The 23,957-nt window shown below is 41.8% G+C and overlaps 1 protein-coding gene across 6 annotated transcripts; it reads left to right on the top strand.

Moving 5' to 3' along the window:
* The first annotated feature begins 1,445 nt into the window (after window positions 1–1,445).
* On the top strand, window positions 1,446–23,402 carry AKR1A1 (aldo-keto reductase family 1 member A1). Of its 6 annotated transcripts, XM_080624331.1 has the most exons (10): window positions 1,614–1,845; window positions 3,342–3,456; window positions 4,075–4,170; window positions 10,194–10,313; window positions 11,992–12,143; window positions 14,860–15,055; window positions 15,682–15,881; window positions 16,896–16,968; window positions 17,906–17,992; window positions 21,381–23,402. In XM_080624331.1, the coding sequence occupies exons 2-10, from the start codon at window positions 3,388–3,390 to the stop codon at window positions 21,444–21,446; spliced, it is 1,059 nt and encodes a 352-aa protein (XP_080480457.1). In that variant the 5' UTR covers window positions 1,614–1,845; window positions 3,342–3,387; the 3' UTR covers window positions 21,447–23,402. The 6 variants fall into 6 exon arrangements, with proteins under 6 accessions (XP_080480461.1, XP_080480459.1, XP_080480457.1 ...); XM_080624335.1 differs by lacking the exons at window positions 1,614–1,845; window positions 3,342–3,456 and adding an exon at window positions 1,446–1,516; XM_080624333.1 differs by lacking the exons at window positions 1,614–1,845; window positions 3,342–3,456 and adding an exon at window positions 1,533–1,548.
* The last annotated feature ends 555 nt before the right edge of the window (window positions 23,403–23,957 follow it).

Below are 23,957 nucleotides of genomic sequence, written 5' to 3'. Positions count from 1 at the left end.
TCAAGTGAAGACTGTTTCTAGGTCAAAATGTTTTACATTACCTCTTCCTTCTCTGCATATCCTTTTTTTATTTAAATTAACAAACTTTATTACTGTATGTTTGAATAATCACTGTCTTTTGATGGCAAAATGTTACAGTCTTTCTTACCTTTTCTCTTGTACTCCCTATTACATTATTGAAGGCTGAGGTTTATTAAAGTTTCCCCGTGATCGTCTTATAATTCAAGCATCTTCTGTTGCATTAAGATTATGGATTTTCAAATGGAGTTGTGATTGACAGGGTCTCCATAAAGATAAAGCAAATCCAGCAGCAATTCCTCCCCCTTTTCTTCTTTCCTCCTCTCAATTTTCTATTTCCTGTTATTTTTCTTTGTCATCTTGGCCTTGCACTCTCCTTCCACTTTCCTGTATTTGCTCAAAACAGGCTGTGCAACAGAAAAAGCTGGTCACGTGCATGCCCAAGGGATTCATTAACCTTTGTGCCTTTAAGCCTCCTGAGCAGGTTGAGTCAGAACAGCCAAGAATCTGCAGCAGAATTATCTTTCTGAAAATAAGTAACAGCCTCTTCAAAGCCCTGTTGGGTATTTTTATTGCCTTATTTCTCATCTAATCGTACTGTTTACAAATTTTGAATGTTGGTAAGTTATTTACAAAAATGGTAGCCTGGAGTAAAAGTCAAAACTGTTTGGTTTGGGTTGTTCTGGTGGGGTTTTTTTGTCACTTTTAAGATTAGGTGTGCAGTCTTCTCTCAGTTGCAGGCCATAGTCTGCTCCAGTTGAAGGCTGCATCTGTGACTACAGTAGTAAGGTTGTACATGTCCAGAAGCAAAACTGTGCTGAAATCAGTTGGCTTTACTCTTCCTTTCAGTCTCGCTGGGATGAGGACATGCACTCCTGAGCACCTGCAGCAGAAGGGGCCTCAGGCCTTTCAGGAAGTGCCACTTCTTTCTCTTTACGCACCTTTCAGCACAAAAGCTGAAGCAAAATGAATGTAACTAGCCTTGCACTTCACCTGCATTCTTGTTATTTAGAGCTCCAAATAACACAGGGGAAATTCTGTCTTTCACCGGTAAAATCAGCTTTGAAAGGCCAAGACAAGGAGACTTGTATGGGAATTCATGCACTCGACCTTTATCTGTTAGGTCTGTATTTGTACTTCCCTCCATGTGGTGGATGGATAAACCCATCTGATTTATCGCACTCGGATGTGACTGGGGGCTGTGTGAAGTTCCCGGTGGGAACCGCACCGCGAGGAAAAGAAGGATAAACAGAGCAAGCCCGATGGGTGACCCAGGAATAGGCCGTGCCGGGGGCGCAGACAGCGTCCTGCAAACCCCTCCCCACAGGACGGGCGGCAAAGAAGCCGGCCCTTCCCGTCCCCACATTGATGGGCTATTTTCCTCCCTCAGGGAAGGGATGACCCCACACCATCCCTCCGCTCCGCTGGCACCTCCCGGCCGGAAGCGGAAGCGCAAGCGCCGGGCCAAGCGGCAGCGGTATAAGTGGCAGGCGGCGCGGTAAGGGGGTGGGTGGTGTTTGGCGGTGCGTGGTGAGTGCGGTAGTGGCGGGGCGGTGGCGGGGTCTTATCGCCCACCGGCGTGGGGCTGGGCCGCCACGATAAGGGGGTGGTGGGCGCGCTGCCGTGGCGAGGAGCGTTTGGCGCCTCTGGGCGCCTCAGGAGCCTCTTTGGCTCCTGTTTGGGGGAGAAGAGCGTTTCAGCAGCAGGGAGTTCCGTATTTTCAGTATATAGCTATTTACATATGTATGCATGTTAATGGAATACATATTCATATGCTTTTAACTGTTGGAAGACTTCTTGAGTTTAAAGGATTAAACTGGATTAAAAGTGAGTTGTAACTATGGGTTGATGCGCAGGTGTACTTTACACTTCTGTAGTTATTAAGGCGTCCTCCTAGCTGGACTGCTTATGCTGCCTTTGAATTATTCTGAGCTTTAACTCTTTGATGCGCATGTGGCAATGGGTGGGTATTGTAAAGTCAAAACCACATCTTACTTGTCTGGAATTGGTTTGCTCTGTGTTTGCTTTTGTCTTTGCCTTGCTACAAAGAGGCTTCCAGCTTTTTAATGAGCCACATAATGATGGCTAGCAGATATTGTGGTTCTCTTGCATCCCCTTGTTAGGGGAAGAATCTGAGTGGAAAGTATTAATTAGTGTATTGTCTTCCACTGTCTCTAATTCTGGCATGTTTCTGTTCTTCCAGGGGCTGTAGTTCTGCTCTCTCTGCAACGTTAATATATGACAGTGTTAAATGAAGCAGGATGGGTCTTGGAAAATGTGCTGATGCTAGTTATTGATTAAACGTGTACCTTGTCTTCTGGGGCAAACTGTTGCATTTAAGATGATTGTGTAACATGGTTGTGTGAAGCATATGGTTATTGTCTTATCTGTGTTATAGGCCAGTGTGAATCAAAAAGTCTTAAGTCTACAGTTGTATTGCATGATGTGAGCAGGTACCTTTAAGCAACTAAATTCAGGTAAAAAGCACCTGTTTGCTGGCTACAAAATGGCTATGAAACTCAGAACAGAAGAGAATGCTGTTGACGTTGTCATTTTACCTTCACGGACTTCCAGAATATCACAAAAACTAGATGTACACTCAAAGTTTGTTTCATCAGGTCCTGATGGCCTTCAGCACCCATATCTGGACTTAATACATCTCAATGCAAATCCGAAGCAGTTATTTTTGTCTTTGACTGCTGTTTTGCACCAAGAGGTGCTGGTCCATTGCAATCCTGATAAGAAAGGCACTCAGACTCTCTAAAGTATCATATCAAATGCTCTTTGTTAGAGCTAACCCTGTAAAGAAAGAGGATAGAGGTGATAATCTTACATCCCTTCAGGAGCTGGGAGCTCCAAGTTATGCAGCATTGAACAGGTCTCCTCTGATTCATGCACAATGTGCTCTACAGACCCTGTCTGTGGAAGGGGTTACCCTGTTTTGGTCACTTGAGCTATTAGGGATTCTCTTACAGGAAAACAACCTATTCATCATTTCTTCTGTCAAACAAATGATGCTTGCATAAGAATGTCCTACCTTTTTAGATAAAGGTAAGGACATGTACATGGTGTAATCACAGGTACCAAGCTGCCTGCAGACTCATCTATTACAGCTGCTGAGCTTATCCCAGAACGCAGGCTTGAAGGCCAAGGCTGTACATGAATCACATCACAAGAGAAGCCTGGACCTGCTTGGGTTAACTGTTACCTGGATCACCAGCTCCTTGGTGTACAATGGCCCTCAGGTCAGGGTCTCTCCAACTGCTTTGTTAGGTGTCTCTGTAAGCCAATTGTGGTGTTTGATGTCTGCTGTAAATCTACAGAAATATGACCTGAGAAACTAAGCAAGAAATTGAAAGTATAAACTTTATGTGTGAACACATCCATCGGCTGATGAAGATTTTAACAACATGGAGAAGGCAGAGCCATTTTGGGATGGTATGCTGTGTGAATGCTCTGCTTTGAAAATATCCATTCCTCCTCCATAGTTAGCTATTCAGCCAACATTGCATGCGTCCACTCCTCGGTTGTTTGGTTGGTGTGATTTTGTTGTTGTTTTTAAATAAATAACGTGATGAGTTTGCACACAGCTGAACTTGGGAAGTAACTTCCTCAATTTCTGCTGAAATCAGCTAGCCAGCTTTGGAGCTCATCCTGAATGTGGTTTCATTTTAGCAGTTTGACCACAAACATAGATTGTGGGGATGTTGGGACACTGTAAAATCTTCCTTTTTTGATAAAAAGCTTTGACACTCTTAGCAGATTGCTGTTTGTGGTAGCTATAAAGCCAGCAACAGGGAGTGGAATATCCTGCTAGACTTCTGTTCTGTTGAATTTCATAGGGAAGACGCTTGGATATCACAGTTCAAAGCATGAGAGAGAAGTCTAGGCTCAAGGGCTCCTTTTCTAGTCTCTCCAGGGTAACTGTTAATCTCCTTTATATTGGTAAAAGCTGTAAAGAACCTACTTCATCTTTATTCTAGCATCATGAGGACCTCTATTTTTTACACTGAAAAGGTAAATTGTTGCAATTTACTGAATTTGTTTGTTCTTCAGGCAAAAATGTCGGCAGCATGCGACTTCGTTGCACTCCACACTGGGCAGAAGATGCCTCTCATAGGGCTGGGAACTTGGAAAAGTGAACGTGGCCAAGTAAGCAAAGAACAATGCGATACTGTGCTCTCAACTAGTATTTGTGGCTTGTGCACCTTCTTTGAAGATCCTAGATTTGATGCCTGGATCCTTTGCTTGAATTGTTTTAGTCTTGGGCACACTGAAGTCAGTGGGATGTATGTATTTGCATGACTTAAGGCACAAAAGCATTAGCAGAAGGTCCTTTAAGACTTGTTAACACATCTGCTTGGGAGATGAATCCAGAAAGAAACCAGTGAGTGGGATGAGGCAGGAACAGTGCTGTAGCTATAATATGGTGCCTGACTTCCACTGGCAAATCCTCAGGCTGTCAGTTTGACCAGACATTCCTCTGGCTTGGGCTGGTGACTGAGCTGAAAGCATTATTTTGGGGGGCAAGAACTCCGGTTGGTTTTGTAATAAGTCCTGCTCCAGTGGTCAGCCTGTGTTTAGCAGAAAACCAGAATTTGCTTGGGTCATCCTGCTTTTAGACTAAGATGACTAACGTGTCATTAGACATTCATTCTGCTTCTAATGCAATGAATTGGCAAACCCCACGCTGGGAAACAGTTCTGTTTGTTACTGCAAACTGTCTGTGGGAATGTTTGCATGCTATGGATTGAGCCTCCTGTTGCAATTCTTCTACTTGTCTGTCTTTTACTCTTTGTTTCATTTAGTTAAAAGATAAATTCTTGGGGGAAGAGATTGCACAAACTTGCTGTGAAAGGCAACGTCCTTTGCTCGGTGGAATTCTTAGCTGGTATTGTTGTCTATAATGCCTTCTGGATTATGTGTACCTTTTGCATGTCTGCACAGTAAATGCTGCATAGTATTGCATTTAGCTTCATTATGGTTTTTGCAGTATATTGAATGACATTGTGTTTGTGACTGAGAGGGAAATTTAAAAGGCTTCTCAAGATGTTGAGCTATTCTCTCATACCAGCTGGAGGAAAACGTGGGGAAAGAAGCTGTAAAAATGAGTCTTTTCAGAGCCATTTTATTGTTGGTCTCCCTGTTCAAACAAGCGGACAGTGAATGTATTTGGAACAGAAGCCTTGCTAATGTGGAAATTAAGTTGGTGTGAGAGTTCAGTCAACCTCTTAGATGAGGACAGGAGCTGAACAATGAATATTCAGCTCTTTCACTTAAAACATCAGCTGACAGCCAAATTAAGTTTATTGATGTGCAGCAAGTGAAAGGGTGAATTTCTGTTCGCTCAAGGCAGTTAAAAGGTGCGTTGCCTAAAAACAATGCCTGAAACTAAAGAAACAGAATCTGAATGCATTGTTTATTTTGTGCACTAACTGTTCTGAGGAAAGTGCAGCCTTATAAAAGAACCAGGGAAAATCCTGCTTGTGCATAATTTAAACTGAATCCAGATGGATTTTGCCATAGTAAGCAGAGCTTCAGCAGCTGAACCCAGCAGTCTTCTCTGGAGTCCTGAGGAAGCCATTGGGAATTGCTTCTTTGGAACATCTACTATCTTCAAAGACATTCCTAGAATGTATTGAAGGCAAAATCTAGAAACCACAGTGAAAATGGAATCTCAGGAGCTGCTGCTATTCTTTGGAATAAATAAACTCCTGTTTATAACTCTTGAAAACTCGGAAGCATATGATTTACCCTTAAAAGAACATGATGTATTTCAGGGAGAATAATTCTAATTACGAATTTAAGGCTTAGACAAAAGCCTAGAGAAGCAGAATGCTTACTGACTGTATTTAATCTAGCTGTTTCACAAATAGAGGCTATTTATGAAAACCTTTTTGTGCAAGGGCTGCATTAGAAGCAAGAGTGGAAACAGATGGCCTTTAAATTATTTCAGGTAAATATTTTGCAGATTGTAATTGTTTTCCTTGTCAAGCTGCTTTTCAGTCTTGACTTTACTCTCTTGAGTAATTTCTTTTATTATGGCTGTTACTATTCCTGATACTAAACAAGCTTTAACCTTGTAACTAGATCTTTGAAGTCCAGTACAAAGGTGTCATTGCAGCCCTAGTTTTCTAGATAATAAGAATATGGAGAGTAAATTATTGAACCTAATCTACATTGGAAGACTGTAGGATAATAAAATATTTTCTGTATTACATGAGCAAATGCTGGAAGAGAGATTTGTTTTACATGTTACCATGGGGACATGATGAAGGGCTATTGAATGTGAAGGGAACACAATACAGAAGCTTGTGAACTGGCAGCATGAATGAGTTGAAAGAGAAGTCCATTCAGACAGGAGCATCAAGAATATCAGTAGCATGTTTTGGTTTAATATTAGAGCTTGATTATCTGTAATCCTTTGATGCCTTGTTCTCTTCTCTCAAGTGGGCCATGCTTTCATTCTGGAAGATTGATCCCCACCTGATGAACAGCCTAACCTGCTGTGGCAGGGGCTGGTTCTGTGGGGGAAAGAGATGCTGGGCTTAGAGAAGTTGTATTTCTGTGTGAAACTTCAGGAAAGCTGGAGAGGAAATGTGTGGCTCAGGAAACCAGTCAGACTGGGTATCTTGTGATGGGATTGCAACTATGGAGGAGGCTGTTTAGTTCTTGGAAGTTTGTTAGAGAATCCTAGTTAACGTGCACAAAAATTCACTGCTCCTGGTAAGTATTGAGAAGGACTTAAATTCAACATATGAAGGATTGGAGGCAAAAGTATTTTATGGAGCATTGGCTCTGAAGTTGGCATTACTTACGTGGTGCTCTGAGTTCTTTTTCAGCAAATTTTAGTGCCGTATGTACAAACGGTGATTTAGCAACACTTACTGGTCATTGCATCTGAATATGATGCGCACCCCTGATCTATTTCTTTTTTCCTGTTTCCTGTCAGCAGATGGGACTGCTAAAATGTGGCAACTTTGCAGGAAGCACAGGAGACTCAGCCTTTGCTTTCCAAGTATTATTGACCGGAACTGTGAGAGGGAAGGTCTCTTTGTAATGGGTTGAGGCTGTGCAGAAGACGCTTAAACTCTGTACTGCTTGGAAGCATAAAGTTGGCTTGTTAGTTTTTCACCTTGTGATGGGCACATTGAAGAACTGGAAATCTAGGCATGGATAGTATAATGAATTGGGAGTTACAGACAGTTTCTGAATCTGCCACTGATTGTTAGAAATATTGTGTTCCTCCATCTTCAAAACCAAAAGAGGGTGGGTAGAAAGGCCATGTCCCTTGCCTCTATAAATGGGAGTGTAGTTCCTAGGGCTTTGCTATACTATGAAGGAAAGTAAGACTTCAGCTACAACAATGTGTCTGTTTTGGGCTGAACCACTTCAAGAAAAGCATGAACCAGCTGATGAGACAGCAGTTTGGGAGAGGTGAATTGTGATGAGAGATGGAAGCACCTACAGGTATGTGGTGCAGAGAGGTTTGAGAGATGCATGTTGGCTTTTTCAAAAGGCACAAAAAGCCCTCACAAAGGGGAAGCTGTGGATTTCATGTCTGTAAGGAATACCATGTGGCTCTTGGTTAGACACCTGAAAGGCTTTGAACATAAAGATAACTAAGCATTAGAATAGACTGCCTGTCACTTACAAGAAGGGTTATGACAAATGTGTGTAGGAGTGGTTTAGACTTAGTTGGCCCTGCTGTGGGGCATGAGGTTAGACTTGGTGATGTCTCAAGATCCTTTCAGACCTACTTTCTGTATCTCTGTGATGCTACATTGGTGAGTCACACTTCAGCTGTGTGACTCAACTTGCCTAATGGAAAATGAACTTGGTGATTTTTCCTTCCATAGCAGTTTTGACAGGCTAAACTAAAAAACAATGGAAAGTTCGAAGGAACCTTTGGCTGTTGTTACTTCACAACACAAATATCCAGAAGCATGTGAATCTCTAACCGTTTCTGTTGTGTTTGGGTTTTTCCCCCCTCTGTGTCCCAGGAAATGCATGTACCTGACTGAGCATAATCTCAAAATTACAGAACTTTCTGTTAAAGTTCTTAAATTTACATCTATCTGTTATTCCCACCCCCCAAGAAATGCCTTTCTTGCATGCTTTCTCTTGATTGATTGCCTTTTGTGTGGAGCTCTCCGTTCACATTGGAATGTTTTAGCAGGCTGAAAGTAGTTTACGCAAATACAGATTTAGCCCAAATCCAAACCTTATTTAAATAACCAGTCCCAGTTTTCAGTGCTAGAAATTTATCAAAACATGCTGATACAGAAATGCAGCCTCCTGCTTATTGCTTTACAGAGGTATGTTTGGAGTGCTTTATCCCTTATTTTCTGCAAGTGGTTCTTACTTTAATTTTAATGCAAATTTTGTGCCTATTTGGATTAAGCCCCCTATTATCCAATAGAAGAAATGAGGGACTAACACAGACAAAGAACACTGCTGGTTTTCCTTTCTGCTTCAGCTCCACAGCTCTCAACTTTTTGAAGGGTAGATATCAAGTCTTGAAAGCCTTTTAATATGTCCTAGGTGATATCAGAATTACCATGATGTCGATTGTGTAGTGACCTCAGGAATGTCTTTGTCAAGGGCTGTAAATACCATCCTGCTGGAGAAAGGAAGAGTTTACTTCACTGCTGTAATAGAAGTGCTTGTGATCCTGACTAAGGGAAAACTGGACTGATTTTTTTTTTTTTTTTTTTTTTGCCTCTCAAAATGCCAAAGAATGCAGTCAGGATAACCTGTGTCTGCCTTTACTGCTGTTCTTGACAAGAAAACAGATGAAATCCACCAGGAGAAGAGACGTCTTTTTCCCATTCGATTCCCCCTTGTCTTTCTGCAGCATCTGAAAGCAGGACTGTACATGTCTTTAATTGCTCTTACTAGTTTTGTCGGCTTTAAAATTGAAAATGCTGCTACTTTGATTAAATTGAAAGAAATCAATCTCTCTCTAGCCTTTGTGAACATGTTTTTTTTAATCTCTTGAATACAAAGATGTAATCTCTATAAATATGTTGGGGCCCTATTGCATCAAGCTTTATACACAGAGTAATTTATAATCTCACAATCTTGAGAGACAAGTCAGTGAAGAGCCAATGTATAGGAATCCCTGTACAGGTAAGAAGTACTGCGGCACTTTGGATGGATAGATGTAAAAGAGTGTGTGCTTACTTTCCACTGGAAGTCAAATAAAATAACATTAGGATTTTACTTAATGCTCATCAGCCTAATGAAAGATGATGCCTGCAGTGGAATCTGTAGTAATTCTTCGATCTTGTGCAGTTGGTTATTAGAAATCTTTATTTGGAAGCTCCTTGTGAGTCCTCAAAAAGATGCCATTCTGTGTTTCCTCCTTTGGTTTCTAGACCTGCTTCATATCTGAGGTCTGCATGTGAAGATGTTTTGTGCTTGGGCTTCATTAGAGCTTTAAAAAGCAAAAAGATTAAAAGTATGGTGCCTTGGTTCCCAGCCGTTCTGCCTTATACGTAATAATATGTAGCAAGGGAAGCGTTGCTGTTGGTAACACCTATGTCAGCAATGTGGAAAGCAAACTGCAGAGTTGTCAGCATCATCAGGAGATCCCCTGCAGGCCATGAATTAATACACAACAGTATAATGAGTTCCATTGTTGCGCAGTCAGTGCAAATGAGAACTGAAGAAAAAATGCACCATAAAATATCATTTTCTTAGGAATTTAAGTGTGAGCAGTTGAACCAACCCCGAATTCTGCCAATTCTGGAGTTAGAAACCAGTCTCTACTGGGAGAGAGGAGGTATCACAGTAGGAGGTAATTAATAGATGAATCCTCATCTATTAGTTTAGGAAATTTTGTCTTCCTATGTCATCATTTATTTAAAAACTGCTTCTTAAAGCTCATTTTACATTTAAGAAAAATGAGAAGTATGGTTAATAATTAATCCCTATTCTGTCTGGTGAATTCTTGCCTGCTTGGCCTGTGTGCATGGCCTGTATTCTTGTTACACTTGTCTAGCAGTTAGCTCTTCACTCCTGTGCCACAGAGGACCATATCCTACTCTGAGTCTCATGACTTTATGTACTTTGGGAGTGTTCGTCACTAAGTCCCTAATTTTTGATTCTTTCCCCACCAGTGATGTGTCCCTTTTCAGTGATCACATTGGGTTGTCTGTTTCTGATTACAGGTGAAAGAAGCAGTGAAATATGCCCTAAGTGTGGGTTATCGCCACATCGATTGTGCAGCAGCTTACAGCAACGAAACAGAGATTGGTGAGGCTTTCCAGGAGTGCCTTGGGCCCAACAAGGTAAAAACACAAGAATCACCACACTGCTTGTGTATCGTATCAAAGTTCACAACTGTGACCTGAAAGTAGACTGTAAAGTTAACATCTGTGGCTTTTCCTCCTGGTCTATCCCAGATGTATGTTACTAATCAGGAACAGGCATGAAAGAGGGCTTTCTCTCCTCTTATGCCCATCCTGGGTGTCAGGAGGAGGAAAGATTTTCAGGGATATTTGCATGGAGCTACAGAAAATGCCCTTTTAAAAAAAATTCCCTGCCCACCCCTTTCCCCCCTTTTAAAGAATCCCATTTTGGCTGTTCTGAAGTCAGAGGTACCAAGAATCAGTAGCTATAATGTAAAGTATTTGCAGTGATTTATATGAAAGTTACTCTTGTTTTGCTGCTCTGGGATAGCATGTTCGGTAGCCATAGCAAATTTGGTGACTGTGGGGCTTTTTAGTTATGGACAAAATAATAGTAAGTAAATATGTACTTTGTTTTAAATTGTGATTGCATTTGAAGGTTTGATAACTGTGGCTCTATGGCCTGCACCTGAGAGTCTATGGCCTATATAGTATATAATGTAATGTGGCAGGCATTCCTATGGTTGACCTCAGGTGGAATGTTAAATTCATCCCCTTGCCCTCTTGTTAGCCCAAGGGGCTAGAAGGATTGCCTGTACAGCCTCCGAGCTCATGGAAGGAAAGTTCTTATGTTCCTGCTTTCCTGCTGTTCTTGCCTTAGCTTTAGGGCAATCTCTTTGTTATGTGATTAGCTTAAGAGAAGCTGCTTTCAGCTTGCTCCACGGATTCCTTCCTACTAGATACAGTAACTAACACAGGGAAGCATAAGAGACTTTTACTCAATTTGTATTAGCTAACTAACTTAAAACTAGAATTTGTAAAACATCTTTCTCTTTGAACACAGCAGCCACATGTGAAACAGAAATAACAACGGTTGGAGGAGATAAACAGGCAATTAATTATTCCATCTTTTAAAAAGTATGGACTTGAGTGAAATTTGGTCACACAAGACAGTGAGAAGTGCCCTCTGATGCTGTTCTGTGCTTCAGCTTGCCAAATGTGATCTCCCTTTTGCATTTTACACTTCCTAGTTAAGCAACTCTACTTGTTTAATTTCTGTGTCTTACCTTTCCAATACAGGGTCCAGGGCACTCAGTTCTTAGTGTGTTTCTTCCAGGACCTAGAAACTGAAGTGCAGAGCTTTGTGGAAGCTGCTTCTCTTTATTTTCCCATGCGCTTCTGATGAGAAGCATTCCTGGTTTATAGCATGTGAGGAGTCTAGTAAGTTAGCTGGTTGTGCCTAGAGCATGTGAATTGTTAGATAGAAATTACAAAATTCACATAGGAATAAACAGAATAACCTTTCTTTTGGCCGTACAACACTTAGTGGTGGCTTTTAGCCTTGAATTGGGAAGTGTGTGTGGAGAGGATTGTTTTGTATTTCAGAACTTACAATAACTTGTGAACTATCTGGTATGCTTTAGGGCTTGCCAACATGTGTGTTTCTTTCTTTTCTCTATCTAGTATATTTCGAAAGGTTTAATTTGTGGGTTCCATGTGTTACCTTTTTTATTAAAACTTAAATTGTTCTGTTTGGTTTTAAAGGTAGTTGGGGAATTGCTGCAATTTTCTTCCTGAACTTGTTCCAGTAAATTATGCTCTCCTCGCTTTCTTAAAGGTTATTAAAAGGGAGGACCTGTTTGTAACATCAAAGCTCTGGAATACCAAGCACCACCCCGAAGACGTAGAGCCAGCACTAAGGAAAACACTTGAAGATTTGAAACTGAATTACTTGGACCTGTACCTCATGCACTGGCCTCATGCCTTTGAGTAAGTTCTATGTGGAAAGGGCACAGATTGCAGAAACCCCAGTTTTACATAAGTGGCTGGTGTTATATCCTCAGGACCTTCTTTGTGAGCTGTGAATTTCTTCCTGAGTATACTGCCTGCAAGATGTTTTTTTGTAGTGTGGCTAACTAGTGTAGTTCTATGGACTGTCATATAGACACGACTTTCTACCCATAACCTATACACTGATTCATATTTGGTCCGTGTGTTCACAGAAACAGTTGTTCAGTTTTCCTTCTTTGAATTTCAGTTTGGTAGGAGTTGGTTTAGATTTGTAGATTTTAGGCTTGTTTAGATCAGGTTTGTAGCTTGTCTGTAAGCATACAGGAGAGGAGACAAAACTTCTTCTTTTGTGTAGAAGTATTGTAGATAGAAAAGGGATAATTGTTCTTATTATTTAGCAATGATGAGGCTGCAAAAATGAGTATTAAATCTTCATTTAAAGTCTGTAAGCAATTAAAATTAAATTTTTTAGTAGTGAGAACAGTTAGGTGATGAAATTAGGGTCGCTAAACTTCTGACAGTTTGGCATAAGTGACAAAGGTGGGTAACTGAAACTAGTCTTAACTGGGAAAAAGTAATAAAGGTGTATGTGACAAGTTTCTCTACTGAAGGTTGCCATCTTATACTAGCTGAGAATTTGGTTTGCTGTGATGTAAAATCTTTGAGTTTTAAATATATTAGAAGTTTAAATAGCCTGGTGCCTTCATGCAGGCACTGGGGAAGTGTGGCAGCTATTCTTGGTTCTGCCATTGACCTATGGGGTAACCTTGAGGAAATAACAAAGCTGCTTTGTGCCTTTCCTTTACTTATCTGTAAAATGAGAATTAAGCATTTTGTAAAGGCCACACTTTTCACTAATAGTTATTAACTGTACTGCAGTGGCCAAGTATGCAGTGTCATGGTGACATCTGTATCAGGAAATGAAAATTACTACTTATGACATTTTAATTGCAGTAATTCTAGGAGTTGAGGGAATGAGAGATGAGGAAGTCTTCCAGTTAAGTGCTAAATGCACTTATCCTACAGCCCCATCAGAAGCAGAGTTCCCTGCTTTATTTTCTTGCAGATGTGGAAGCAGTTGTTGGTCCTCCCCACCTCCCCTTACAATCAGTAAAATGGAAGGGGGAGGATAAATCTCCTGACCAGATGCTTGCATGGAGACAAGCCCCTGTCAGTTGAAGGGGCTTCTGTCTATTCTGCAAATGTGAGAACTTTTTGACCACTTCTAGTGATACAAACTGAATTTTACAAAGCATACAGCACTAATGATAAGAGGAAAGATGCTTGAACTATAAATGTATTCCTCAGCCTAACAGAATGAGGAAGTGTGGCCAGCTGGAGCTGGTTTAGAGGAAGAACTCTTAAAAATTCCCCTGTTATGAAACAGGTTTGTTTTCCAGTTGATTGGAAAAAAAGAACTCAACAAACCCCAACATTAAACACTGCTTTGATAATGACAGGTAACACAGACATTGATGTATGGTTTAGGTATTACTAATATTTAAATTAGCTTGATGCTCTGGAAACTATTGACAAAACTGCCATTCTAATAAAGCAGTTTCATGTTTTCTCATTGGAAACTGTTCACTCTCCAGTTTTCTATTAGCTCTGCCTCGACTGTTTCAGTGTGTGGTTACCTATAATGCCTATTGCTCTGGGAAGCTGAGCAAATGAATGTTATTTAATTAGAAATTAAAATACTGGAAATCACAGTGCCTCTAGGTCTTGAAACTTAATCTCTGTCTTTGTATGCTACTGTTGACATATGAAGCTGCTTTTCCAAGTTGGGAGCTCATAAGGCTTTCAGAGTTATTTTTGGTTCTAGATTTATCAATGATACGAAGAAGAATCATCTCCCCTTGTCCCCAGCTCTTATTTCTCACACCATGTGCTGCTTAGCTGAGCAGTGTAAGGCAGCTCTTAGAACTGAGCTAGCAGAGTCCTGCACTGGTTACAAGAAGCATGCTGCCAGTGGGATTACATGTACCCCTCCAGGTGTGGGCTGCTCAGAGGCCAGTCATAGCCCTTTGGTGGTGTGATGGTGTCACTTGGCAGAAGCAGGTTCATTGTGTGGGGTTTGTGTTTTACTTTATCGTGTTTTTTTGAATGGGTTGGTATGACTAGCTGGGAAAACACTCAGCGTATAAGCAACATGTATGTGTTAAGACTTCTGAGAGAATCTGTGCTTGTATCAAGTACTGACACTGCTATAGAGTCCAGAGGGAGTGGGAAGGCCAGTGTACTTTGAATACAATCGCTTCTAGACAGCTCTTAAACCAAGATCACTTTTGTAGCGGCTCCAAACAGACTATAAACAATCCTCTCAAGCTGAGAAACCGGAGCTATCCTCTGAGCTGGTGCTCTCTAAATCTAGCTGTTTTGCTAGGATCAAAGTGTGCAAAGAGCTGCTGCGTGTATATGGTGGCTTATCAGTTATCTGTGTAGTCACTACTGTATAGTAGTCAAAGTAGGTCAAAGTACTGTATAACAAGTTGACATAGGAAGGACTGTATGTGAAATAACCTTTTATAGGTGAAGTCGGCATAATTCATGCATTGAACAGACAAATACACTTGGTATGTACTCCACCTTTTAAACTATGTAAAGCTTTTAAGAATACAGGAAGGTTTCTTTTAGTGAAGAACTATAATATAAATGTGGTGAATGTACTTACTCTTTACCTTTGCTGCTGTAGGCGAGGGGACAATCTCTTCCCAAAGAATCCTGATAACACAATGCGTTATGATTACACTGATTACAAGGATACCTGGAAGGCTATGGAGAAGCTGGTAGTAAAAGGTCTTGTGAAAGCCATTGGGCTGTCGAACTTCAACAGCCGTCAGATCGATGATATACTAAGTGTGGCTACTGTCAAACCAGCTGTGCTCCAGGTAAGTGAAATAAAGAAGAGGACAAATACCTTTCCTGTTTGTCCATAAGAGTGAAGAGTCTTCAAACCAATGCTGTGTGTTTAGCACAAGGTGTTCAGCTTCTTATGTACAGGGAAGAATATAGCCAGCTCTGCAGGAGTAGGCACACAGAGCCTATCATTCTAGGAAGATTAGTTTGTTGGGGAGGAGACCTGTGTCCACATTCTGTGGCCATTTATGTCTGCTTAGTTGAGCAGGTCTGTTGGAAGAGTTAGTCTTCTCTGTGAGAAACAATTCAGGCTATAAGAAAGAAGCATTGTGGGAAAGTAACTTGAATCCTTTCTATAGGGAGTTTCCCTGCTTGTTGGATGATCTGTTTGGTACATAGGGAAAATCCAGCACTCTAAACTTAAGTAATCTGTTCTTTTTCCTGTATACGTAGCCTACCAGATGCTTTTTCATTCTGGTAGTAAGCTATTCTCATAAGGATACCTTACTTAACTTAAACCTTATCCTTATAAGGTTTTTAGAATCTGGAATGACCGCCTGTGATGCGTTTGGTTCTGCTGTGCTCTTGACTTCCTATTTGTTTAGAGTCTTGTGTTGCTATCTATTCTCTAGCCACTCATTGTGGGTCATTTTAACAGGTAGAATGCCATCCTTACCTAGCTCAGAATGAGCTGATAGCTCACTGCCAGAAGCGAGGACTGGTTGTCACTGCCTACAGCCCCCTTGGTTCTCCAGATCGCATGTGGAAACACCCAGATGAGCCTGTGCTTTTAGAAGAACCTGGGATCAAAAAACTGGCAGAAAAGTACAGCAAGTCACCTGCACAGATCATCCTCAGGTACAGGACAACTGTCAGAGAGGGTGGCGTTTGGGACCTGGCCTTAAATGAAGCGAAACACTCACATTAGAAGGAATCTACTTAAAGTGTGTGTTCTTCTGCATTGGTGGGGAGTTAAAATCACAGGGAGTGCCAAAAGCAAGCCCTGTTTGGTGCTTGTTTTACAGAGTTGGTAGAGTTGGCTCTGCCTTAGGGCAGGTGGATGGACTAGATCAGAAGGGTCTGTTCAGGGCCTGGGTGTATGCCTGGGACACTTCACCCATTTTCGCTGTGAAATAGCAGTAGGATAACTGCAGCAGTGTACCATGATTGAGGGCCACCTACTGAATGTGCATGTGGCCAGTTGCTAAACCCTTGAGTGCTTGTTGCTGCATTCAGGGGGCCTTCCTTCTTTGCACTGCAGACCCATTTCCTGTTTTGTTTTTATGTAGTTAAAGGCAGCTATTGGATGCTGGGAAACAAGATGGTTGAGTAATAATCCAGAATGTGATCAGCACCTTGTAAAATAAAATCAGGGTTCTATCCTCACTTTTTGTTTTGTTTGTCTGGCTTTGTATCTATCAGTTTCACTAGCACAGTCTTGGGCAGCAGCACGTTACCCTGCCTGCTGAACAAGTTCAAGATTTTGTGTTTGAGCCACTAGACAAGCACTTGAGGGATCTGGGTTTTCTTCTGGTTTCTTGGTGGCTGTGTTAGAACTTGCATAAAATACTGAAGTACATTGTTGTCACTGTTTCTTGGGCTTCTACTTAAAGCACCTGAAACTTGGTTGTTTTTTTCAAGGCGTGAATGTCTTCCCCTTGTTCATTAATTCAATGGCTACTGTCTTGCTTGAGCTTGCATATACTCATACTCCTAATAGAATACAGTGCTGTGCCAGCCCTCTTCCTGGTATTTTTATTTCCCATAGAAACATAAGTGGCATCTCTGCTGACACAGATTATTACTCATGCAAAATAAACGTTGTGGTTTTTGGGCTGCACACGCAGAAAAGCTCTTTCCTCTCCTTAACAGATGGCAAGTGCAGCGTAAAGTGGTTGCCATTCCCAAGAGTGTCACTCCTGCTCGCATTCAGCAGAATCTCCAGGTAAGTATAAATGAAGGAAAAGAGCTTCAGCAGTGCCCTTTTCATGTGAGTAATATCCTGTCCTACTACTTGCAGAGCAACAAGCTGAGGCGCTTGGTTTATACTCGTTCGTCAGTGTATGCATAGACTTGAAAAGGATGGTAAAGACTTTTGGAAAACAGACTTGATATGTTTTAAGCAAGTGTGTGAGCGTGTGCACATGTACACATGCAGAGTCTTGTTATGAAAAGGTAAAGAATGTATTTTGTAGAAGTCTGAGTGGAAAATCTTTACTGAAATTTATCTGAGGTACAAATCTATTGCACAAGGGAGTCTTCTAATGACATTCAGTGGTTCTTACTGATGAATAATAGTTGTTCTACCCTGTAAGTGGGGGCTGGTGACTGTTTCTGCAGCAAACTGCCATGCTAATGATGCTGAAGGAGTAAGTGTGGTTCACTTCTGCACTGAAGTAGAGTTCACTTTAGAAATTATGTGGAAACTGACTTCAGATAATCGTGAGGGAGGTCTCTGAATCACCTCCTGTGATCTTTTCAGCCCTTAATCATAGAAATTGGCTGGTTACACACTTGTTAGGAATTGTTTCTATAACTGTTACTCCCATTAAAACAAAGCTTGCCGTGTAGTAAGCTGCTAGAAATCTCCAGAAGCTCCAGTAAATTCTGCAGTTAACTGAGGTTTAGTGCTGTGTGGGAGCAGAACATTGATTCAATAGGCAGGACTGACTTGGAACAGTCCAACTGCTTTTTATCTTTTTGGAGGAGTGCTATGCAGTATCAGTGTAGGCTTAGAGCTGGCAAGTGTATGATCTCCTCAGACTTTAAGCCTTTGTTTGGTGTTTGTTATAAAATGAGTTTTAACGGCAACATCGTGTTTATGAATGTAAGACAAACTAATTGTAACTTATGGTTATAAAGCCTCTGGCTTTTGTTCTCAGGTGTTCGATTTCAGCCTCACAGAAGAAGAGATGAGCCACATTGGAAGCCTGAATAAAAACTGGCGTTACATTGTGCCAATGATCACGGTAAATTTCTCATGTTTCTCATAGTTTTCATTATGTGCTTGTGGCCACAGCTTGGGGATTTTGCATTTTTCTTTCTTATACTGTCCCCATCAGAACTGCTTACTCATAAGAACACCACATCTTCTTAAGGTATCTAAAATGAAAGGATTTTTCAGAAGCTAGATACAAAAAAGGTAGCTTTTCGAAATCTTTCCTGCTCTATTTTGGCTACTGAAGGAGTTCTTATTACAAACCTGTCTGTGGGCCTTTAAGCCAGAGTCCCATCTTACTTCAGATCTCCCCAGACTCTTGCTGATATGTCCTTCTCAGGTACAAACAGGCCGAGGTCCATGGCATTCCTCCAGAAGCAGTCCTTGTTCCAGCTGTCCCCATCTACTTTATACCATAAGCCTCAAGATCGGTGAAGACTGAGGGTGCTTTTAGCTCTCCATACCCATCATAGAAGTCATGTGAGGGTAATTCGTCCACTTCCCTCCAGTGGCTGTCCCCCCTTTCAAAATCTATTTTAATGACCTTCCTCCAATGAAAGGAGCTTGGCTTAGGCTGGTCTGTTTTTCTGTCCAAATCCATTAGCTGCAGCATCTTTTAGCATCAGTAGTTTTACTCTGTCACATGAAACTTCCTACTCATCTGCTATCAGTTGCCAGTCTGGTTTTAGAGAAAACTAATGCCTTGTAAGTGTTGAAGTCCTCTTGGTCTTCCTTTATATTAAAGGATCTAACCTTGTTCCTTTCCCCTCAGTGCAAAAAAAAAACCAAACCCAAGCCAATGCTATGTTATCTTCTGTCTTCATAGTATTCCTCATTTCTTACTGTCCTGCTTCTGATTATGCCACAGAAAGCTGTTGCCATTCCCTTGTGTGTCACTGGCCACCAGACTCTGCTATAATGAGTCTGAAGTGATTTATCCCTCCTCTATCGTACAGTACACTGCACAGACACAGTAGATCTCTGCAGATTTGGAAGCTGTCAAGCATGCCCTTGCCTCTGCAAGCAGTTTGCCTACCTGTAAGTTATTCTTTGTTAGTCAGTCAGTGGCTACTGGCTATAGGAATTCTTTGGGGAAAGCTTTTCTCCAGGATTTCTCATAAAGCTTTTTTCAGTACTTGAGCATGTCAGTGACTAATCTGAATTAGAAAAAAGAAGTGACTGCGGTGAGTAACGGTCTCATATCAAGGGTAGATACTGGTTACACCTTTCACTGTTTGTCATACTGGAGCTTCCAAGAGCTTCAAGGCCGTATTCTTAACTGTGTGTTGCTTCTGTATGTGTGTGTAAATATAAACCCCCACATCCCTGCAACCAAAATTATCTTTGTGTTTATGGATCAGGAATCTGTACACCAAATGACAAGCTTAGCTCTGATCTGTGTGACTGCAGTAGTGGCAAGAACACCTGCTGCTGACAGGATGTTTCTTTCAAGTGCTTTGCTACTCATGCTGCGAACAAAGTTGTTTTGTTTAATGAAACTGCAAAATACATTGGGATGTAGCCTCCTTGGATGAGCCGGGGCTAAGTCATGTGCTTTTGTTACCTGGGAGACCTGATCAGATCACAGTGATTCACAAAGGAGAGATGAAATAGAGTTCAAAGTGCTAGCCCATCCAACTAGAAAAAGGGTGAGTGATGCAGCTGGGCTTCAAAGATACTGCTATATTGTCAGATAACAAGATGGGAAGAAGCGCGATGAGAAGAATAAAAAGGTGACTCTGTAGTTGTAAGATCTCTAGTGGAACCTTTTGTCTCCTGTCCATCCCTTCTGGGCTCAAAGAAAAGAATTTTCATCAACTGTGAATTAAAATTCCTGTCTAACCTTTTATGCCGACCTCCTCTCTGAGTCAGTTTCTGGATTTCAATGTGTGATACAGCAGTGATACCAGAGCTTCTGTCATAACTGACAAGACAGTATTTCCTTGTTTTGCTTCATTGATACATAACCACAAGTTCTTATAGTTGTGCCACTCTTCTCCACATTGTCTTGTCTAAATCCTAAGGAAGAGCTATTACATTGCATGTAGGCAATTCAAGTGCTTTATACTTTAAACAATTCATTATCTGCATAGAGGTTGGAAATTACATTGCACCGGCCTGAAATCTCAAACTTTTGGAAACACCTAATTGGGCAAGGAATATACTTAATTGAAACCTGAATGACTCCCAAGCCAGGAAGAGGAGTGATGGTGGTGTACACAGAATGATCTATTTTTGATAGCACCACTGACCTGCCGTGTGTTCACTGCTGATTTTACCCCGCCGCCTTCTCTCAAATTCCTGTGCTAGACACGAATCGGGTACCTGAAACATTGCTTCTGGCAGCTGCTGTCTTGGCATGCCGTGACACTTTTGTCCACGGTTCTAAAGATTACCTTCAGTTGACAGCTTCATTTCAGCTTTATATTAACCTGAGCATCAGACAAATGTTGAACCTTAACATCTTCGTTTTCTGCTCTGTAGTGCCCCCAAGTGACTAATTTCACACTTCAGTAGTCTCTGTGACATTCATTATTGGGGATTCCAGTTGATTTGAAATGCAGGCTTTATACTGAAAGCTACAAGAGGGACTTAATATAAGTTCTAGCTGAATGATGCTAAGTCTGTCGCCCAGGGAGGTGTGTGTCTCCCAGTGCTGCGCCTAAATTTCCCCAGACATACAGATGAAGAGCAAGGGTTTACCTCTGCTCCTTGGGGGGTGTTGCAATGGACTTCGTGCAAATAAAAATGCATTAAGTCTGTGCATGTGAATGCTTAGGTGTGGGATGTAGGAATTGAGACTTCTGCATGACCATGTCTGCTTTTAGGCCAGCTGGAGCCACTGTTTCATTACCTGTGAATACTGGTTTCAATATTCCCATTTTACAGCTGGAGAAGCTGGTCTTCCATGGAAATGTTCTTAAGCAAAAAGTGCTATGAGGGAATTCAGTGACACTGTTCATGCTTCAGTATGTGACCCTGAACAAGTCATTCAAATGTGTTTCATCTTACCCATGTGTAAAATTGGCAGCCCAGCAACTCTCTATCATGGAAACAGAGGGGGAAAAAGCTCCAATTCCAATGAAGTGTTTTGAAGTCTGCATGTTACAACATTTACTCAATAACAGCTACAAGGCAAAAGACTTTTAACTATTCTTAATCTAATTCTTCAAGTCTCAGCAGCTTGAAAGACTTGCTCCAGGCTACAGAAATCTATCTCCTTTTTCAATGAATTTTTAAGTTTTCCTTTCACAAAGTGCTTGGAGCACTCGGGAGCAGGGATCCGGCTCCTGTTTAAGCTGAAAAAGACTCCCAGGTGTTTGAATCATCCTATCCCAGAAATTGAAATCATGCAGAACTTGAAACTGAGAGTAAGAATGAATTTCTGTCCTTCTGACTTGAGTCTGTTTGTTCCACAGGTGGATGGCAAGCTTGTGGCCAGAGATGCTGGACACCCCCATTACCCCTTCAATGACCCCTATTAACTACAAGAAAATAAGGTGTTAAGGAACATGCTCCTCTGCATGTCATACCATGAAGTAATTGTTTCCACAATTCACCAAAATCCTCTGTCCAAATGGAACCTTCCTTCCTGAGTAGGTTCACTTACACTGCTTCTGACTGACCTCCTTTCTGGAGATACTGTAGCTTCCATGTCAAAGTTTGTGGATTTATTACAATGACCATAAACTTGCTCCTGGAAGCATCAATCATTTGGGAATTAAGTAAATAGTGGGGAAGTCTAAATCAAGTTCCTAACATATCATTATCAGACTAGGGCAATACTTTGGGTTTACTGTCTGTGCAACGGTTTTGAAGGCTTTAGTTATTGCCAAAGCAGGGAAATGAAAACCACAACAAGGTGAAGGAATGAAAACATTTTAAGTCTACACAACTGCTTAGCCATCTTTGATATCTTTATCAGTATTTTTTTTACACAGGGAATAAAGTGAAATGTGCTGTGGTTGCAGTATGTCTATAAACCATTCACTAAACTCCAAGTAACCAGCCATGGTTACTTGGATTAAAAGCCATGCTTTTTATCCACTTCGGGTACTTGTGGGACTTGGAATTCTCCCATTTTTCTTTTTCTTGTAATTTGCCTGTAGATTTGAGGAGAATGAATGCGCACCCTGGTGCAGGCCTCTAGGGCAAGCTTCTCTGTTGCTTCTCACATGGATAGGTTTTGGCTCTGACAATAGCTCTGATCATCCTGTCACAAAAGGCTCCAGACCGTTTTTGCAAGTCTTGTAGAAAACCAGCCTGCTTTTCGTGTACAGTTTCCCAGTGTCTCATTACCAAAGATGCCCAGTTTGAGTTTTGGAAGGTCACAAGATTTTTAAGAACAAAGACCTGTCAGGGGGCCCCTTCCATTTTAAAGTCACATTTTGGACTGCTGCTGGGTTGATGCTTGGGAGAGCTGGTCCTGCCCCCTGTTCTGCTGCTGACCTGCTGGCAACACTGGGCAAGTCACTTGCCTTTCCTGTGCCTCTTTTCCTACTTGCCATGTCTCCATGTTACTCCATGATGGGAACTAGTTTACTGAGTGCTGATACACTGCTGAGCAGGACTGGAACTCCAGCTCCAACATCAGTTCAGTCTCTTAAGGAATTGTCCAGCCATCGATACAAAGGGGGTGAGGTGATAGCACCTACCAGTACCTTGAAGGTGATACCTTCTGTGGCCTTAGCAGTGTTAACACTTTACTTTGGTTTTCTCTACCTGTAAAATAGGCTTAATGCTCATTTGCCTTGGTGCAGGCACGGTTGCAAGGCACTTACTAAAGGCCTCTCAAATGTAAAACAAAGGCACTCTCTTATCTCTGTTGATGCCAATCAGAGGCAGTCATAGACTTCTCCTTTGCTGCTGGATAAAGGAAGTTTAACTGACTGTGTAAGTGAAATAGCACTTAGAATTAGAAAGATAATCCTCCGTATTGAAATAGTTCAAAAATGAAAGGAATTAGCTTCTTTTCATTTTGATAACCTCATTTACAGTAGGCCTATAGTAAACTACATGTTCAACTCCAGCATAATGCTGCCTCCAGTATTTCCTGCCCTGGGCCTCAAGCTGAACAGCGCAAACCTGTTTTAGCACTCTTTGTAATCCGTATGTAAAATCTGAAGAACTCCCGTGTTGGGTGTTTCCTGATTCCTGCTGAATTTACCTCAATGGAGAAAGCCATTACAGCTCCATTAACATTCTTTACTACCCTGGAACGTTTTCTTCTAAGGGAAATGAAATCCCTGCCGTTTGGGGTTTTATTATTCTAATCAAACGCGGGTGACTTTAAATACAGTTCTTACTGCACATCAGTAGGGAAGCAATTTTCCTTGCAGGCACTGTGTAGGATGTTAACAGCAGTCATCATGCCAAGGAAAGCGGCTTTTGTTGCATCTATTTCCTCTTGCATGTCTTAAATAAATACTGTACTCAGTGTATGACTCTGGGACTGTTTTCCCCCTCTTTCCTGTCAGGGCCCCAATTAACTTTTTGTAGTTACTTCTCTTAATGGGAGTAAGTAAGCGGGCAGAGAATTCCTAAGGAAAGCAGTTAAATTCTGCCTATCAAACCCACAATTCCCAACTCTGTTACTCCATGCGCTAAGATGGTGCCGTTGGGGCCGCTGAACTTTTATCTTGAAACAGCGCAGGGGGAAATGAGCTTCCCGCTCTCTGCCAATGGCTTTCCTGTCGCTGTGCGAGTTCTCTGGCGGTCTCTGCTGCTACAGCTGCAGCAGCCATGTCTGCCTTGTCTGGTGGGAAACGCGTGAGCTGAGCCGGAGCATGGGCTGAGGTCGAGCGGGGCGAGGTTACACCAGGGCAGGGGCGCTATTGCTGCCCCAACCGTGAAGTGGAGCATTACGAGCCCTTGCAAGCGTGGGCTGCGTGTGCCCCACGGCAGGGAACCCCTGTCCGCTGCTCCAGCCAGGTCAAGGAGTGCGGGCTCGCCAGAGGGGTGGGCTCTGCCTGCGAGGGGCGGAAGAGACCCGCGCT

This window comes from Psittacula echo (genome assembly GCF_963264785.1).
Source record: "Psittacula echo genome assembly, chromosome: 7".
In the NCBI taxonomy this organism is placed as follows: domain Eukaryota; kingdom Metazoa; phylum Chordata; class Aves; order Psittaciformes; family Psittacidae; genus Psittacula; species Psittacula echo.
This window is presented reverse-complemented; position numbering and strand designations above follow the sequence as displayed.